The sequence below is a fragment of the Gouania willdenowi genome, chromosome 4, assembly GCF_900634775.1.
Source record: "Gouania willdenowi chromosome 4, fGouWil2.1, whole genome shotgun sequence".
NCBI lineage: Eukaryota > Metazoa > Chordata > Actinopteri > Blenniiformes > Gobiesocidae > Gouania > Gouania willdenowi.
The window spans coordinates 41471584-41491324 of NC_041047.1; the positions used below are offsets into that span (position 1 = coordinate 41471584).

Genomic DNA, 19741 nt, shown 5'->3' on the forward strand with positions numbered 1-19741 from the left:
TATACAGAAACAACAACATATCTCCTGCGTCAAGCAGTGTCAAAGCAAACATGGCGCCCGCCATGGAGAAGCCATTCAAAGCTGTGCTCTGCTCTGTTTTAAAAAACCTGGATATATCGTTGAAACCACAACAAGAAGAGGCTTTAAAACTGTAAGTCTGTACCGTACTACACCCCACTTTCCACTACCGGCTCCATTGAGGGAGCTTTTTGCGCTATGGTCATCATTGTTTGATTGGTTACACAGCTCATGTTTGTCCCACCCCACTCAGCCCCCGGAATTCAAACGCCTCATGAGCGCTTCCAGACTCATCACCTGTATTAAACATTGAATAACACAAGGAGATCAAGATAGATCCCAGGCTACATTTCAGCAGGTTCTGAAGGCAAAACAGTGCAGATTGTCTCTGGTTGCAACAGTTTCATACAACACAAAAATGTAGTCAGAAGTAGCAAATGTTCAGTCAGACAATTGACTTTAACATCATCTTCATTAAAATAATAAATACTCATCAAAAAGTGACCGGACCAACTTGCCTGTTTAATAATGTCACGATGATGCTCCTCCCCCCTCCACCAAAAGCTCTTTACTACCAACTACCCTACTAACTGCTATTTAACTTTCACTGTCAAACACTTTGTCTTTGTCACCTTGGAATATCTGAATTCTAAATAACTAAAAAGTTATCATTATTTGATCGTACAGGTGTATTGATGATAAAAAAAACACTTCAGTATGCGGCTAATAACCATCCCTTTTAAGAAAAAATGTCATCACTTCTAGTTGTCTTACCTTTGCGATGGTTTCGTGAAACTTGAAAAGTGGATCCACTGTTTCTGGGGACTTTGGATAAAACTGAGCTTCTGCCAGAAAGCTTGTTGTCTGAAACAGATTGATGAAAAAAAAAAAGGAGAAAGCACTTGTTATCTATTATGAAAAGAGGGTCAAACACGCATTGTCCTATTATTGAAAGCCAAAGTTGTTTTTCACAAACATTTATTCAAAAATAAAATGACACAATAAAGTACTTTGTTTTGCCCTTTTTATGGCATTGTTGATTTGAAAATGCTCTTTTCTCATCTAAAAACAGAGAAGAATGGTGCGACTTGTCAGCTGTGCGACAGGAATCAACCATAAATGCTCTTAAAGCCACCCAACAACCAGAACATTTAGTTCTTGAGTGTGTGTGTGTGCTGGCTCACAACCTAAAATTACCTCAGCATCACCTCAGCACTCTGTAAGCCCTCCAAAACAAATCAGCTCATTGGGACTTCAAAGTCACCTCACTGCCTTTGTAGAGGAAGTGCCTTCACTCCTAATAATACTGTCTTTTCATGGAGTCAAATCAATGTGCAGACAGCTTATAATAAAAGAGCTATAAACACATTTCTGTCCTGAAGTGAAAAGCTGTGTGACAACTCTGAAGCTTCCTCCATGGCTCACATCACAATAGTACTTCTGTGTCACTCCATTGTGGAAGAGTTGCTTTAAAAAGCTTCTATTAATTAACTAACGTACAATATATTCAAATTTGATGAGCAAATGATACTGTACCAGTGCAAGAATAAAATACACTTCCTTTAAATGCAAATAAAGATTAGATTTATTTCTATAGTTATTTTAATTTCCGGTCTGACTGACTTCTCTCTCTCTCTCTCTCTCTTTCTCTCTCTGAGTGGGTGGGGTGAGTGGTGGTGTGTGGGAGCGTGTGAAGCTTTGAGTGGAAGCGACCTATCTTTCTACTTTCTTTATATACTGCGTCATTTTATATTTAGGTACTAACGGATTGTTTGTAAAGTTAAGGGTCCGTGTTTTTTAGTTGTTTTTTTTTTGGTTTGTGTTGGTGCCGACCGGCACTCGCCGCTCGGCGTGGTGTGTGGGTTCTGTGTTGGGACAGATAATGGGGTCGAGTGTGGAGTTTACCGGTCTAACGAGGAAGCACGGTGTAAAGGTCGCCGGTGCTTCCCGATACTCGGTAGATGAATGTGCCCAGGCTGTTGCTGAGGTGGTCGGACCTCAGAGTGTAAAATCTGCAGCAAGAATGAATGGAGCAGTTGTGCTGTTTGTTGACAGTGTAGAAAAGGCCAATGCGGTGGTGGAGAGCGGAGTTGTCATTAATGATATGTTTGTTGTCGTATCTTCTCTGTCCCTGCCGGCAAAACGAGTGACTTTGTCTAACGTTCCGCCTTTCATAAGTGATGATTTTTTTGTGAGAGAGTTGTCACGACATGGGAAAATAGTCTCTCCTATAAAAAAAACTGTCGTCAGGATGCAAAGCACCACAGTTGAGTCATGTCGTGTCACACAGACGCCAAGTGTACATGATTTTGAATAAAAGAAATGAGGATCTAAGTCTTCTGTTAAGTTTGAGAGTGGATGATTTTGATTACGTTATTTATGTTACGTCTGAAAATATGAAATGTCTCCACTGCAAGAAGGAGGGGCATCTGGTCAGGGCGTGTCCAGATGTTGGTGGGGACGGCAGGTCAGCTGATAAACAGACAGGTGGGTGAGAAAAGGGTGGTCAGGAGATCACCCAAGGGCTTACGGGTGAGGAGGCGCAGGGACAGGGCGGACAGGTAGATGAAGAAAGTGAACGTACTGAGGAGGAGAGGAGGACAGGTGGGCAAGAGCAAAATGATGGGAATAAAGGAAAGGTAGGTGAAGTACTAGAGATTGGAGAACAGATAAATGAACAGATACAGAGTGGGACCGAGGCAGAGGAAAAACAGGCAGATAAATGAGCGTAGAGAAGTTGATGAAGAGTTAAAAACAGTTAAAAATAAGAAAACACAGAAGTGTGTTGATGAGAGGCAGGGAGAGAAACAGATACAGGGTGGACAAGAGAAAGGTGTAGATGGTAAACAAACAAGTGAACAGGTACAGAATGGTGCAGATATGAGTGAGCAGACACTGAGGAGAGGAGCTGAAGAACAGGCTGAGGAGTTGGTCGAAACAGAGGCCACAGCGTCTCTAGAGGAGAGCGCTGATACTGCAGAGGAGGGGATGCAGGAAGAAGGCTCTACTCCTAGCACCTCTCGTTTTAAAAGAAAAACAAAAAATAGTTACTGTGTTTTACAGGAAACGAGTAAAACAAGTAAGAAAGCAAAAATAAAATCATTAAGGGAACAGAAAGAATCTGAAGGGTCGGAGCTCAGTGCTGATGAAGTTTCTTCTCAGGTAACTGATAGTGAGACAATTGACTGCCGGTTTTCTCAAAGACAAAGAAACAAAAAAGATTACAGTATTGAAAAAATAAGACTTTTTTTGCAGAAAACAAAAAACATGTGGGGAGTAAAAACTGAAAACTACTTCCCTGATAAAAGTTTTTCTTGAAACAGTCAGAGATCAGATAAGAAGTCGAGGAAAAGGCTGTTTTATTGACCAAGAGCTGTTTTGACTGAGAAAACATGTTTCCAAACTTAGGATGGAGCTAATTAAGGGTACTGCTGATGGTGGTGATGAGGATGATGGTTGTACACTGTTTTTTGGAGTGCGACAAAAACTATTTTTATACTTGGGGCAGGTTACAGGAAAGAAGAGGCAGTAAAATGGAAACTTTTAAACTTCATAACTGGACAGGCTAAGCTTGTGATCTACTTAAGCAGAAAAAATAAGTTCAAGAACAGTAAAGAGGTGAAGGACCTTTTTGTGTCCATGGTGAGAGCGAGTGTGGGTGGACTTTAGGTTCATAATGCAATGAAGAATCTTGAGGAGTTTATAAGTTTATGGTGCTATGAAGAGAATATCTGTTCTGTGGTAGACAAGGAACTAATTTTCAGCCAATTATTTTAATGTGGGTTAAAAGAATGCAAAAGTTTTGAATCATGTTGTGGAAAAATGAATTGTGATTTGGTTTAGTAGTGTTTTCTTAAAATCTCTCTCTCTCTCTCTCTCTCTCTCTCTCTCTCTGTGTGTGAAAATCACTGGTCAAGATGGAACAAATGCATGGAACAGATTTTCACTCTGACCCGATAAAACAACACTAATTTTATAATTTCCTCACTTCACCAAAAGCAGAAGCCATGAGCATGAATGTAAGTATGACTCCAATGTAAAAGGTTTAACTTGCAATGCTAAACAATCAATGAAAGCAATTATCAGCCAGGATTGTTAATCATCAAAAGAGTGAAACCACAACACTGTCAGGGACAATGATGAGGCGGTAGCTGAGACTTGTGTTTCCAAAGTAAGTCAATTTAAATAAGAATCTATATACAAAGTACAACATATACAAGAGTCCAAGAACAAAAACACACAAAGGAACAAAGAATAAAAAAAACAGTATAAAAAAAAGTATATTATATTATTATTTTTATTATTATTATTATTTATTTATTTATTTTTTTAAAGACCATGTAAAGCAAATTTAGCTATTTTATTCTAAACATTAAATAGGTCACAAAAGTATTTCCTTAAAACATGTAAAAAGCCATTCAACCATTTATAATTTAATTGTGGGTCAATTTTTTGTGTTTGGGATTTAACGGCAGGTCAGAAATCATAGCCGCGTTACGTAATGAAGCCATCATTAGCATAAACCCGACCCTGCTGCTGAAACACACCAAACTTCCATGACCCTAGTCGAAAACAAACCACATATTTGGACTCGGGGGAATAAAACGCGTCCGCTGGTTCCACATTTTCCATGAAATTAGAACTTTTTTTGTACCGCGATTGTGTTGTTTAGTCTCTAGCGGGCACAGTTCTGACTCTACCTGGGAAAGATGCACACATTCGGACTCGCGCGTAGCAGACCTTTCCACTGACACCTCAAACTTATAACACAAATTTATTTCTGCTTTACACAGATTTTAAACATCCATGATCAATACCATCATGAATCATGAACTAAAAGTCCTGCCGCCAGTCATTGTGATGGATACCAGATTTCAACTTGTAAATGCATCATGCTATCAAAAACTAGGTGAAAAAATATATCATGCTAAGAAAAGTGCTTCAAAATAGACAGAAGAAAAGCCACAATTACACTCATATAATGCACCAAAAGCCACCATGTAACATCATTTTTGCTAAATTTTGCAGTAATTTCTGGCCCCGTGTTTAGGCCTTTTACTTTTTTTTTTAGCCTACTATTTTTTTTTGGGACATCACTGTATGAAGCATCCAGAAGCTTGCTGATTTATTAAACACTACCTAATTAGAAAAGTCTAACTTTAACATGTTATGAACACAGGAATTACGGTGCCCTCATCGAACCTGTTTTAAGTTGTTTTCAATGGTTTCTGATAGTAAAATGGTGTAGGAGGTCGAGATCATTCCAAACAGTCATTGTAAACTAATGACTAACACAATCCTGTGATCTTGATCTGATTTTGTTGAGGAAAAAACATTCTTTACCAATCAACATGAATGTCTGTCGCATCCATCATCACCTTGACACTCTTTAAAAAGCTGTTTGAAATGAGGAACGTGTGATATCTAATGGTTCGTACTGTGACTCAGCTCATACTAAATCAGCTTGATGGAATTGGTCAAGCCTCAGCAAGCTATGGAATCATTCAGACATTTCCTGGAGTGGAAATGAGGCAAATACAACCTCATCAACAGTCGATACAGAACAAAATGAGTGGATGTACTAAACTAATGGGTTGTCAAAAAGCCTCAGTGAGTAGAGACGACTTATTTTTTTATTGTCTATGTGTGGGAGTTTTCTATTGAAATCTTCCTAAAAGGTCTGTGAGGTTGCAGTGTTGCAGTGCTCAAAAAGATCAATATTAGTTTTGTGAGTTACATTCCTTTTGCAAAAAACAAAAACAAACCCAAGTGGTGCAGAAACAGATCAATGTGCTTTAACCTGAGGGAAACTGGATTTGATTTGATCGGAAATAAATCTGAAACAAAGTTGTCAGCAACAAACTTTCAGTGCAGCTTGAGTCAGATTTCAGGTAAGTAAGGAAATGAAACGTTCAGCTGGTTTTGACTGAATGAAAAAATGATTTGCAAATACAAGCTAGTTTTTTTTTTTTACAACTGACTTTTTTTTGTCTTTTGTCCTTTCCAAATAATTGTCTGTCATATCATATTGTAAACTTGGTGTATCGTCCCTCCCCGAGCATAGGCAGAATTAGAGATTCTTGCCAGGAGGGGCAAAAGAAAAAATAGAATTTAATATATAGACTGTCTCGAGATTTGTGTTAACGTTAATGTGTGTAACATTTACAATAATGCAAAAATGATTAGTAACATAATTAGAAAGGTTGAATACAAAGATTTATGGTGGACGTTAAAACCCCTTAACGTTCACCGTCCTGAATACGTATCATGTTCTCACTCATTCACACTCTGAAGGGATTAAATGCTTCTCAAATACAGCAGCATATCACAAGTATCATATACCGTTTGAAAGCTTAGAATCTTCAATTTTTATCTTTAATGCTCCATGCCTCATTCAGAACCAGAGGCCTCATTTGTCAATTCCCACACACCTGTGCGTAGAAATAGGTGTGAATTCACGCACGACTCTTGCCATGTGTACACACAAAACCTGGTGGTGGAACAGTGAAACTACAAAGGGAACACAGTCAGCGATACCAAACATCACACATGTTCTGTTCAGCGAGTGGATTGTCAGCACGTACCGCCTCCTCAAAAATAGACTAATTTATGTGATTTGTAAATGTAACGAACCATGAGAAAACCAGTAAAAAGTCAGCCAGGGGGTGTTTAGAGTTATTTACTGATCTTAAAGTGTGGATTTTCCAATGGTTTACGCACATGGAAAACAAAGAATATTTGAAGAACTTATGGCTGTTTGAATGTTGGCAGTCTCCAACCTCCATAAAGGAGAAAACAGGCCTGAAAGATTCTGAAGTATTGATCACCTCAGAGCAGCAGGCAATTCACATCCATAGGTAATATCTTTACTATTAGTATTTGAATAGAAGTGCAGCGCGTGCGTTCACAAACAATTTCACTGTTTGCAGCCAAAAGTGTTCATCAGTGGCTCGATACCTCCAGTCCGCAAAGGAGATCTGAAATTCTCAAGGTAATTTACTCTCTGAACACATTTTTATCTTCGGCTTGTGCTTCCCTTTCACTAAATTTTATAGAACAATTTCAGATTTTGTGGGAACGTTGTCATCTTTTTAGAGCAGATGGACTGTCTAAACAAGACTGGAGTGAAACTTTTCACATCCAAGTTATTTTACTTCACCAGTCACACTGCTATCAGTCCTGATAAAGACCAAAGACAACATGTATCATTGGAGAACAAAACAACAAGGAAAGAACATGGCATTGATGAGCTTCCATCAAAAATCGCCAAAATGAAGAGGTCAACCCACTCCCCATCTCAGGACCCACCTGCTTCACCTCGAAATTCACCTACTTCCACTTCATCCAGCTTCTCTCCTACCCCTGCCTTCTTGGATTTAACTGCCCAGATGAACGAGCTGGTTCTTGCTGGCACGAGACTGACACCCCACCCTTTACTCCACCATGGTCCCATCTTCTCTCCCCTAAAGAACCAATCTGCACCACCCATCCCTCCTTGACAATACCAGGCCCAGGATCACTCTTTTCCTCAGAGCATGATCCAAACAGCCAGCTGTGTTCAACTTAGAGCGACACATGTCTGATGTGTGCTGGATCCAGACTGCAATACCTCTATCTGTAGGAACAACCAGAAAAAGTCAGGGCCTTATGGAGTTATTGCAACTTCTTTAATGTGTGGTGACAGGTGGCACAGCTAAAATTGTTAAATTAAAGAGAAACAAAAAGCTTAATAGAGATAATTTGACTACTATAACATGTCATCCAAAGGGTCCACCAGTGTCTCCTGTAAAGTCTTTAAAATGAGCTCTTCTTAATGTTAGATCTCTTGTTACCAAATCACTGTTACTTAATTATAATAACATTATTTTGACACATCACTTGGACTTTTTACTTCTTAATGAAATGTGGTTGAATGATGGTAACAGTAATACTATTCTCAATAAAGTGCACCACTGAGGCAGGATGAGGAATGATTTAGGTGGAGGTCAGTATAGCTTTTTAACCAGTTCAGCAGCATCACACCAATCAATGATACATAGCGCGCCAACTCATTATATAAGGCGTAAAACCACACCTCCTACCCAGTCCCCAAGTGCTCATCACACCACAATACTATTTATTTCAATAAGTGTCGTATTTGCAGGAAAGGTGGTGGAGTTAAGAAGAGTTGTCAATTACGGGCATAACAACATACTCTGTAGCATTATTTAGGGGTATATTTGCAGGTGCAAAGTAAAATAACGTGTGCAATTTCCCTGGTTTAATTCTATGAGACATGCGCATGATGAATGTGTTGTTTTTTTTTTACTCATTTTTATATTTTTTGTTTTAATTATTGTTTGTTGTTGCCATTGTAGTGTTATTCTGGAGTCATTTTGTGATTTTTTTTATGTAGTTTTGTGCATTTCTGTTGTTATTTTAGTGTATTTTTGTATAAATATTTAGTTTTGTGTATATTGAGTCATTTCCATATTTTTGTTGTTGTTTGGTGTATTTTTCTGCAATAAATGTTTTTTGGAGTCATTTCGTGTTTTTGGAGCCTTTTGTATATTTTTGTGCATTTCTGTTGTTGTTTTGTGTACTTCCTGTATAAATATTGTTTAGTTTTTTTGTTTTACGTCATTTGTGCATTTTTTTTGTATAATTATTGTTTTATGTTGCATTTGTAGTGGGATTCTGGAGTCATTTTGTATCTTTTTTTAGTGTGTTTTTTTGCATTTCTGTTGTCTTTTGTGTATTTTTTGTTTAAATATTTAGTTTTGTGTATTTTCAGTCATTTTCATATTTTTGTTGTTTGGTGTGTGTTTTGAGGGCGGAGGGAGGGAACCATTCTAAATTCATACCCACCAGTCCATCCATGTGTACCTGCCTAACTTTCAATAAACTTCTCTATTGTCAGTAGTTAGATGTAGTGGCAGGTGTGTCGTAAGAGAAGCTGCAGTAATCAGGTGACCTTCACTATGTAACATGTAAACACTTAGATCTGTCAGAGCGTAACACTACAGTCAATACCACCCTATGGACGGGTGTCGTGACACAGACTGTAACCGGACTAAATGATGGTCCATTATTCACTCAACACTCACATACCTGCACGCATGTCACGCAGACGGTGATAGATAGTGAAGCACACCTGATCGATGTGTGTGTGTGTGTGTGTGTGTGTGTGTGTGTGAGAGAGAGACAGACTCTCTACCTGAGACTCTAATCTCCTCCGTTGGTTCTCACACACACGCACCGCGAAAAAATGTGCAGCTTTCAACACAGCAGCCATTGCCGTCAATAACTTCCGGGTGAGGTCTGTCCGGTCTAAATAGCGAACGGTCAAACTAACATGAAAATAAACGCTTCAAAATGTCATCACCAAATGAATAAAAGTAAAAAAGTATTTTTCCTCAAAAGAAAAAAGAGAAGTCCACGGGAGCTCATGCACGCACCCTGAGGTCAAAAGCTGAATAGGTTTCATTTCGGGGCCGTCCAGAAGTGAAATAAAATTGAAATAAACATTTTGAAATGACCCAAATTACTCCAAAATAACAGATATACACACTCGGGGTATTTGGAACCCGTTGACAGAGTTTCAGGTCGAACTGGCACCGTGTCGGGGAGATATTTGTCTCACACACACACGCACACACACACACACACACACACACACACACACACACACACACACACACACACACACACACACACACACACACACACACACACACACACACACACACACACACACACACACACACCTCCCTTGAATTATAGTATAGATGTCATTCTTACTGAAAGGTGATTCAAGAGTTCTGTTTTTAGTCGTTTATATAGACCCCCAAAATATTCTGGAGAATCCATGGATGAGTTTGTTGAACTGCTGTCAGTTGTATGCACTGAATACAACTTTTTAATAATAAAAGGAAGACTATAACATGGACAATACAGGCAAAGAACAAAATGCTTTAATGGACACTTTTGGTCTCATACAATCATACAACATGTGACTGGTCCGACACACACTCAAGGACACACTTTGGATCTGATTATCTCTAAAGGAGTTGCTATCTCTGCCTTTGATGTAAGAGACTTAGCTCTATCTGATGATTTCTGTCTTTTTTTATTTGGAGACTTTAACATCTGTTCCCCCTACTTCTGTGTATTTCAAGAAAATACATAAATGTACATAAATGTCAACATGTGCACAGTTTATGGAAGCCATAGTGATGACACGACATGACATGAGTGCTGAGACAGTTGATTATCTCTTGGGATGAATTTAATACAAAAGTCTGCAATGTCATAGATGCGGTGGCTTCGAAACAGAAGGTACACAGAAAACACCTTGGAGGAGGACTGAGATAACGCAGAATTTGAAATCTGATTGTAGAAGAGCTCAGCGTAATTAGAGATCAACAAAACTTCAAATTCATCAAGAACTGTAAAAAAAAAGTCTGCATAAATTCAATGATGGCTTGTTCAAAGTAAGGCATCAATACTTCTCTGAAATTATTGCTAAAAATGTCAACAACTCTTGCACATTGTTTTCTGTAATTGAAAAGCTCACAACCCCCCCAGATCAGATAGCACCTGAAGTACTGTCAGCTGGAAAATGCAATGAATTTGCTGTATACTTCAATAAAAAAATAAAAAAATCAATGAGGTCAAACATCTGAACAAACCAGCAAAATAAAAAAAAGCTTGAACAGCTTCAACCACTGAAGGAACTACAATGTTAAAGTTTATTACAGTGAACCCAAAAACAATAGAGGAGACTGTTCAGCAGCTGAATCCATCAACATGTTGCCTTGACACAATACCCTCAAACTTCTTTAAAACTGTTGTAAAGTCAATTGTCACTGATTTGTGTCAGATAATTAACTGCTCATTCCAATCAGACACCGTACCAAAATCCCTGAACATAGCTGCTGTGAAACCTCTGTTAAAAAAGAGAACACTGGATGCCTCTATACTGGCTAACTATAGACCAATCAGCAAACTTCCATTCAAAGCCAAGATCATTGAGAAGGTGGTCTTCACCCAACTGTGTCAATTCTTAACATTCAACAAAATATTACATTACATTTCAGTCAGGCTTTCATTCTCATCACAGCACTGAAACTGCTCTTATCAAAGTGATCAATGACATAAGGTTGAACACTGATTCAGGAAAAGTGTCTGTTCTCATTCGATTGGTTCTATGCGCTGCATTTGACACTGTAGATCAGGGGTCACCAACATGGTGCCCGCGGGCACCAGGTAGCCCGCATGGACAGTGTGAGGGGCCCTCAGGAGCTCTAGTCACCAATGAGCTCCATCTAAAATCTGATTAACTTTCAAGGATTCAAACTCACAAAGATAAATACATAGAGATGTAGTAAGTGCTTAACTAGTAAAGTCAAATACAGCTGATAGTTTTCTTATTGAATGAACCATGTTTAAATGTTTATTTTCACTGAAGAATTGTGACGAATATTTTTGTTGCAGATCTGGTACTGCTCAGTGGTATGTTATATGTTAGTATAATATGATATATACATACATTTTTTATATATATATATATATATATATATATATATATAAGGTTATGAAAATGAAACAAAGCATAAATTAGGAGAAATAGTAAAGTTATTCTTAGCCTGTTTTATTATCTTAACCAAGTAAAACTGTGAACATTTAGTATTTAAGACATTCATTTCTAACTGGTAGCCCTTTGGAGTATTCAGTAGCTATGACGTAGCTCACAGTTTCAGAAAGGTTGGTGACCCCTGCTGTAGATCATACAATTTTGTTGCAAACATGGGTTAGACTAAATGGAAAACTAACGCAATGGTTTAAGTCATACTTGGAGGAGAGAAGTGATTTTGTAAGCATTGGAAACTTTGAATTTGACAGATTACCAGTGTCCTGTGGGGTTCCTCAGGGCTCTGTTCAGCCTTTATATGCTTCCTTTAGAACAAAGTTTACAGAACTGTAAGGTTGATTATCAGACTTGACACAACTATATCACTGAACCCAGATGACTATGGCCCCATTGAGGTGTGTGTGACTGCTTAGAAAAAGTAAGCTGCTGGACAAGTGAAAATGTCCTTCAACTAAATCAAGATGGAGGTGATGTCTTTGGTAACAAGGAAAAAAGGAGTGCTGTCAGTGAGTATCTTGAGTCTCGATCTTTAAAAGCTAAAGACCAAGTCAAAAACCTTGGTGTTCTGATTGACTCAGATCTTACATATAGCAGTCAGATCAAATCTATCACAAAACAGCCTTCGACCACCTAAAGAACATCTCCAGAGTGACAGGTTTCATGACTCAGAAAAATCAGGAGAAACTGGTCCAGAGAGCAGGGAGGAGCGATTCAAGGAAGAGAAATGGAAGGGTGGGGAAGAGTTGATTACTGTAAAGTGAGATGTGAAGTTGTAGGCATGAGGCTTAACTATAATGATGGTGGCTCTGGGCAGAGGGAAGGATTGAGTGGTAATACCTGAAACAGGTACTTGGGATCAACGTGTCTAAAGTTAAGCCCACTACAAGTTTTATCCCACAATCCAAGGCATGCTTGTGCATCGTAGACAGATGTACGTGCAAAAACTGCAACTGTAAACCCAAGCGCTGCCCCGGACTCGAGGATGCAGCCAGAATAGCTGAAAGAGCGGGGGCCAGCGAGCCCAGGCAACCCCCCTGGCCGAGCAGCCCCCCAGACACCAAGCCGAGAGGCAGCCACCGCCCCCCACATACACACCCGAGAAAGCACCTAGAAGCCGAGGAGCCAGCGCACTCCGCCACCGCCACCAACCCCCAATGCCCCCCACCAACATCCACCCCCGCACCCAATCCCCCGAGAGGAGGGGAGGGCCCAGAGAGCCCCCCACCCGAGATCCCAGCAGAGGGGCCAAGCAGGGACTGGACCCCAGGCCAGAAGGACCCGGAATAGAAGCAGCACCGGGAGCAGCACGCCCGAGGACAACGACCACACGCCCTGGGCAACGAGGGGATGCTGCACACCGCACCGCCAGCCCCCAGGCGCACCGACCCAGCCCCCCAGAACACCCCAGGTCACCATTTTTTGACACCGCCAGCGCGATGCGCCTCAGTTATTGCTAAAGTCCACCCGCCACGCCACCCACCCCCAGGGACCCAGCCAGACGCCACAACGGCATGCGGCGCACACAAACCAGAGGCGGTACTTTGGGGACCCGCACCACCTACCCCGGAAGACCCCCGCCAGGACCGGCCAAGCCCGCCAGCCCCCAAGAACACCCCTGGGAAAGGGAACCCCCAAGGGCGAGACCCTGGGCGAAGCCCCCCGAGAGGGCCGACACTGCCCGGAGAGACCCCGCGAAGAGAGCCCCTGGCCGCACCCCCCACTATGCCCGACCGCACCATCCTGATGTATTTACATTCTACACGGTGGCCCAGCCATCAACAGGGAGACCAGGCCCCCACCCGACAGGCCCAAATATGTGGTCCAACCCACCTTCCCTATCCCCTGTGTGAATCTGTGTGTTTAGTGAATGTATGTGGTGCAACCTTTGTGTATATAAGTGTATGTGGTGCAAATAGACCCGGAGGGTGGAAGTGGTAGTCGCACCCTCCGGGGGGTGGTGTGTTGACGTGCACCCATACCCAACCCTTGGGGGGTTGGGTATGGGTGTGTGGTGGGTGCACCAAGTGAGTGAGCCAGACCAGCTGGGAGTGAAGTGAGGTGTTCATTTTAGGAGGCCTGTCTACATGGCGGGCCACCGGAGAGGATAGATGGCGCAGACGGGCACGCGGCACAGTGGACGCCAGGGATGCGCCAAGCAGCACGGCTGGAGACCCACCCCGCGGCACCCCCCAGACCACGCTGACCCAACGGGGCACGGCGGCACTCGCACCCCCCAGACACGGCCAGGCACCAGCCACACCCACCAGCAGTCCAGGGGGCAATCCCCGCCACACGCCAGCCTGAAGCGGCCCCCCGCCGCATCAGGATGCGGCCGGGCAGGAGAGAAGCCCGCGCCCGCACCAGGGCCAGCACAGGCCCGCAGGGCACAAAGATACAATGCCCTCTACAGGGAGGCGGCCCCAGCCTCCCCGACAAGAGAGGACGCCATCAGCCGGCCAAGCAGGGCCATCCCGTCACCCACCAACCGACAAGTGGGCGAACCTAAGCACCCCCAGCCAGGTCCCACCAACCCACACCAAGTGCCACCAGCAGAGCCCCCCCTCCCCACAGAGGCCACCCCCGGCCACACACGCGCCGACACGAGACACCCCCCAAACCCCCCCGCCCCCCCACGACGCCAGCACAGCCCGGAGGCCGGCGGGCCCCAGGCCACCCGCCCCACCCCGCCAAAGGCAGCGCGGCGCCACACCAAACGGCAGCCAGTTCCCGGGCGGACGGCAGGAGAACGCGCCCCAAGACGCCCCAACCAAAGTCCCACTCCCGGGGAACCCCCGCCCCGGTGCAGTGCCCACTAAAGTCACTCTTTAGACGTAGTGTGGGCGTTGCATGACTTTCCCCTCTCTTCCTCACTCGTGTTCTGTTTTTACTTTTTGTTATATGTGATCAAGTGTACAATGACATTTACAGTGATTTCAAATCAATAAAAGACAGCTGTCCAAATATAATACTTCAAAATGTTGTTTTGATACATGATAAAAAAAATGAGGTCCTGAAACCAATCAAATAAGTGCCAAATCTGGGAGGTGCCGGATCTTGCTGCGGCAGGATCTGGCCCAAATTTTGGTCAGCACACATTCTAACATTCATTCTTAAAAATCAATGTAGGAACTTTTATACGCAGATGCATAAATGAGGCCCCAGATTCGCTTCTTTAAGACAAAACACTAAAGTACCACAGTCATTGAAGGAAAAGGCCGTTTGTCTGGTTTTGGCTCAGTACTGCTTGACCCACCCTAACTCCCCCATCCCCTTTTCCTTTCCCCTTCACAAAGGTGTAACACTCCCTCCTCTAATTAAGGTATATGTGCAGGTGTAGACCCAAATGCGGGGGACGGAGGCGGAGCTCAGGTGCATAATTCCGATATTTATTGGCATGGTCAGTTCAGGGAGCCAGAGGAAATCAAAAACACAAAAAGGCAAATCAAGACCACAGAGCGAGGGTAAGAATGTCCAACTGCAGAGGAAAAACACTTGTCGTCGACTCAGGAGTTACTGGTATGAAAACCAAACCCAGTTCACAAGTGATATCATAGAACGAAAGTAGAATGCAATGAAAGTAATGTCCCAGCACTGACCTGAAGCAAAGCCTCCCCATTTATACCCAGCAGTTAATCAGTTGCAGCTGGAAACCAATCAGAGAGGGAGGCCAAGATCTCCTGCCTGCCCTCCAAAATAAAATCCCATCGTGACATTAAGTTTCTCTTAGCATTCCTTAGGGATGGCTGCTGATGGTCACAATAATGTAATAAAATAAACACAATTGTTTCATTGCAATAATTAAATATTGGAAAAAATATTGCACTACACGTAGTGGTGAACCTTCACAGCATGTACAGACAAGGTAGGGAAAAGAAATGTTGACATTTACACAACTGACAGTTCCACTAACACACTGTCTACATTCATCTAAGCATGTGTCGTCTCAGTATGTTCCATTTGTGCCACATGTTCTGTTCCCTTCCCTGTGAGTCTGTTCCTGCACAGGTTCAAGTAAATAGTTTTTTGTTTTTTTTTTCCATAAAAAATATGTTTAAATTATTAGTGAATATGAATGAGAGCTGTACTTTAGCTTCTGAGTTATAATCATGAATGTGACCATTTTAAAACTACAAGATACAATCTTATCTCCACAGTTGATGTGTTCACTGTGTTTCTACCAGTAATTTGTGTTATTTTTCTTGATTTGGGCCATTATATTAAAGGTAACTAATTTAAACCAAAATGTCAAAGTTTATGTTACATTTTCAGTCAAGTAATGTTGACTGTTAAACCCTAACCCCCAACACTAACCTTACCTAACCCCACTTGAGCTCTCCACCTAACCCAAAAAATTCCAATATCATTCACGACCTGGTCAGGGCACAATCACTGTCGGCAGAGATAGGTACCTTAATGGACAAGAGTGCTATTGTGCCAGTGGACCCCCTGCTGGATCCAAGGGGTTTTTACTCGAGATGTCCCGCAGGTCCTCCAGGAAATATCACCAGGGGACTAGTTCACGACAATCGATTTGAAGGACGCTTATTTTCATGTTCCAATTGCACCTCAACATTGTCGGTTCCTTCGGTTTGCTTTTCAAGGGAGGCATTATCAGTTCCGAGTCCTTCCCTTCGGATTCTCCCTGTCTCCTCGAGTGTTCTCCAAATGCATTGCTGCAGCTCTGTCCCCCCTGCAAGTTCGGGGGCTCAAAATATTGCCCTATCTGGACGATTGGCTGATATGCGCCTCGTCTCGCGAGGAAGCCATTCAGGACACACAAGTTGTGCTCGACCATGCAGCCTCTCTAGGCTTGCGTGTCAACATGGAGAAGAGCAACTTGGTCCCTACACAGGTGACCATTTTTCTCGGGATGGTTTTGGATTCCCAAACCATGAACGCATACCTCTCACCTCAGTGAGTTCAGGATATTCTGGACATGCTCCTGCAGTTCCAGCACGGGGGAGCCCCTCCCTATGTCCTCTACCTACACCTTTTAGGGAAATTGGTGGCGGCGTGAACAGTAGTTCCTCTGGGCCTTTTGTCTCTTCGTCCGTTACAGATGTGACTGAACAGCCTACACCTGAATCACGAGTGACACGATCACAGGCGCAAGTGCCTGCGCGTGTCTTCTCAAGCCTGGTGTCTCTCTCTCAGTGGCGGAAGAGTTGCTACATTACACAGGGAGTTCCACTGGGTTCCCTTCCAGCTCAACGGGAGGTCGTCCATACGGACGCGTCTCTCCGGGGCTGAGGAGCAACATGGCAGGGGCGGATGGTGCAGGGGACGTGGTCGCCATGGCAACAAAGGCAACACATCAATGCTCTAGAGATGATGGCTGTGGGATTGGCGCTACGGCATTTTCTCCCACATTTACGAGAAAGACGTGCTGGTCAGGTCAGACAACACAAGTGTGGTTTTTTATATCAACCACCACGTCTTGCCAGCCTGAGGGCCATGCACATTCCGGGGGTACAGAACATGTCGGCAGATTTTCTGTCCCGGCACCACTGCCGGGAGACTGGAGACTTCAGCCGGAGGTGGTGGAACGGGTTTGGCAGAACTTCAGCAAGGCAAAAGTAGACCTGCTTGCGTCCAAAGAGTCCAAGCATTGTCCCCAATGGTTCAGTCTTGGAATGACACGTCTCCCCTGGGCCTGGATGCACTGGCGCACGACTGGCCCAGAACTCTACTGTACGCTATTCTACCGTTTCCCCTGATCTTTCCTACGCTACTCAGGGTCTCTCACAAGGGGCATCAATTGATCCTGATAGCCCCATTTTGGCCAGCCAGGACCTGGTTTCCGCTGCTGCGCAGGCTCTGCTGCAGCTTGCCGAGCCACCTGCCGTCCCGGAGGGACCTCCTGTCCCAGTACGGGTGGTTAGATCTTGCACCCAATCCCGATCATCTCAGGTTATGGGTGTGGCCGCTGCAGGGCCTGGGGTCTCGTTCTCCGAGTACAGTGGCGATATAGGCCGTACTATTGCCAGTGCCTGGGCACCATCCACATGTCAGCTGTATACCAGCAGATAAAGGTTCTTTGATAGATGGTGTCGGAGCAGGAGTCATGACTCTGTCCAATGTCCGCTGCTGTCCGTATTGGAGCTTTTACAGGACCTCTTCAACCAGGGTTGCTCACAGTCGACCCTTAGGGTGTATGTTGCCACAATTTCTTGCTGGCATCATGGTTTTCACGGCCGTTTGGTTGGCAGAGACACTACGGTGTCGGCTTTTTTGAAGGGTACCCGTCGCCTCAGTCCTTCTACTCGACCGGTGGCTCCATCATGGGACCTGTCCCTGGTCCTGGAGTCGCTGCGGGACCCTCCATTCGAGCCCTTGGACCAGGCTGATTTGAAGTGACTGTCGTTAAAAACAGCATTTCTATTGGCTATGGCCTCAGGTAAGCGCGTTGGGGAGCTGCATGCCATGTCAATTCATGATACATGCTGTAGGTAGAACGCTGATGGCTCCGGGGTGACACTCTGGCCGAATGCCTCTTTTCTCCCCAAGGTACTTACTACTACTACCACTGTGCGCCCACTCCAGCTGGCGCACTTTGGGTCCACAGCTTTGCCCGAGCCTCTGTGTCCTGTTCGTGCTCTTGAATCATATATATACGAGCCACAGCGGGAATACGCAAATCCGACAGCTTGTTTGTCTGCTATGCCGGTCCTTGCTTGGGTCAGACCCTGTCAAAACAACACCTTGCCCATTGGGTTGTAGACATAACTGAACGGGCCTATTGCTCATGGGGTCATTCTCTACCGGATGGTGTGAGGTGCCACTCGACTTGTGGTTTCACCACCTCATGGTTGGCATTGACCGGTGTTCCCCTGGACGTCATTTGTGAAGCAGCTTCATGGACGTCTGCATCAACTTTCTCAAGGTTCTACAGGGTGAACGTGGCGGTGTCTCACCCATTGGAGGGAGTCCTTCGGCAACTGCGTCATAAGGTAGGCGGGTTCTATTATCAGCTTTTTCTCGAAATCCTCGGGACTCCTTGATATGTGTCATCCAGTGCTTTATGCACCGCCTCTGGTGGTCAGAGGGGATGAAATAGAATGAAAAGTTTCGTAGGTAACTACGGTTCTATGAATCCCGGATGACCGCCAGAGCGCCCAGTCCCTCGGAATCGCCTGCTTGCGAGAAGTTTTGAGGGACTGTGCTTCCGGTGTCACGTGACTATATAGACTCGCGTGAGCCACCGGGAGGTCACATGTGACTTTGTTGTCATTTAATTCTCGACCAGCGTATGCACAAGGATGATCATCCAGTGCTTTATGCACCGCCTCTGGCGGTCATCCGGGATTCATAGAACCGTAGTTACCTACGTAACTAAATTCTAAATTGCTTTTAAATGAATTGTCTAAGCAACAGCAGTTTAAATGATGCCTGTGGTTATTTTGAGGCTCTCACCAGCTGTTCATCCAATCATGTAAAGAGTCTCTGCATATCAAAGTTCAGTCCAAATAGAGGGTACAGGTTCTTCTGTAGGCTGCTAAACATGCACTGTCACAGTGACTGGCTTGTGTCATTAAAAGAATCAGGTGTGCACACTCACAAGTGGGAGGGGCTTCCACCTGGCCCCTCCCCTGCTTAGCAGGAGGGTGAGAGGCAGCTCACAGGCAGTTTGGCAGAACAGCCTTTATGACACCTTATTCATGCTAATGACAGATAATGACAGCTTAATGTCAGTCTTATGTATAAAACTTCAAGTAAAGTGTTACTGAAATGTTTGTACCATCGACCATTCTCATTGGGCTCTATTCCCCCATGCGCATAAGTCAGAAAAACCTGTTTTTGGCTGTGCACTATTCTTCCCCTGTACTAAAGTCAGTCACTGCGTGCCTCCACCCCAGTTACACACTCTGGGTGGAGTGAACCTGAAATGTGGGAGTTCCCATTCAAATCTGGCTTAACGCCCATTCTCGCGTCTGCCTAAATTCTTTTCCTCTTACGCGCTTCTGAACCTGGAATAAGTGCAGCGCCTCAGGAAGGTGAAACATTATATTTCACTAGACGTTTGGACTCAGTTTGGTTACAGTTTAAGCTAAAAGAACTCTATTGCAAATGAGACTCTTAGATAGAATCTAT

At 43.8% G+C, this 19741-nt stretch overlaps 1 protein-coding gene across 5 annotated transcripts in view; it reads right to left on the reverse strand.

The window, feature by feature from the left end:
• Positions 1-19741, reverse strand: part of naaladl2 (N-acetylated alpha-linked acidic dipeptidase like 2) — a 703949-nt gene that overhangs the window by 112491 nt on the left and 571717 nt on the right. For all 5 annotated transcript variants that reach the window (XR_003673909.1, XM_028444647.1, XM_028444645.1 and 2 more), the window contains one exon: positions 793-882. Coding sequence is in view for 4 of the 5 variants with exons in the window: in XM_028444647.1 (XP_028300448.1) it covers positions 793-882 (90 nt within the window). In the remaining variant the exon portion in view is untranslated. The remainder of the gene's footprint in view (positions 1-792; positions 883-19741) is intronic.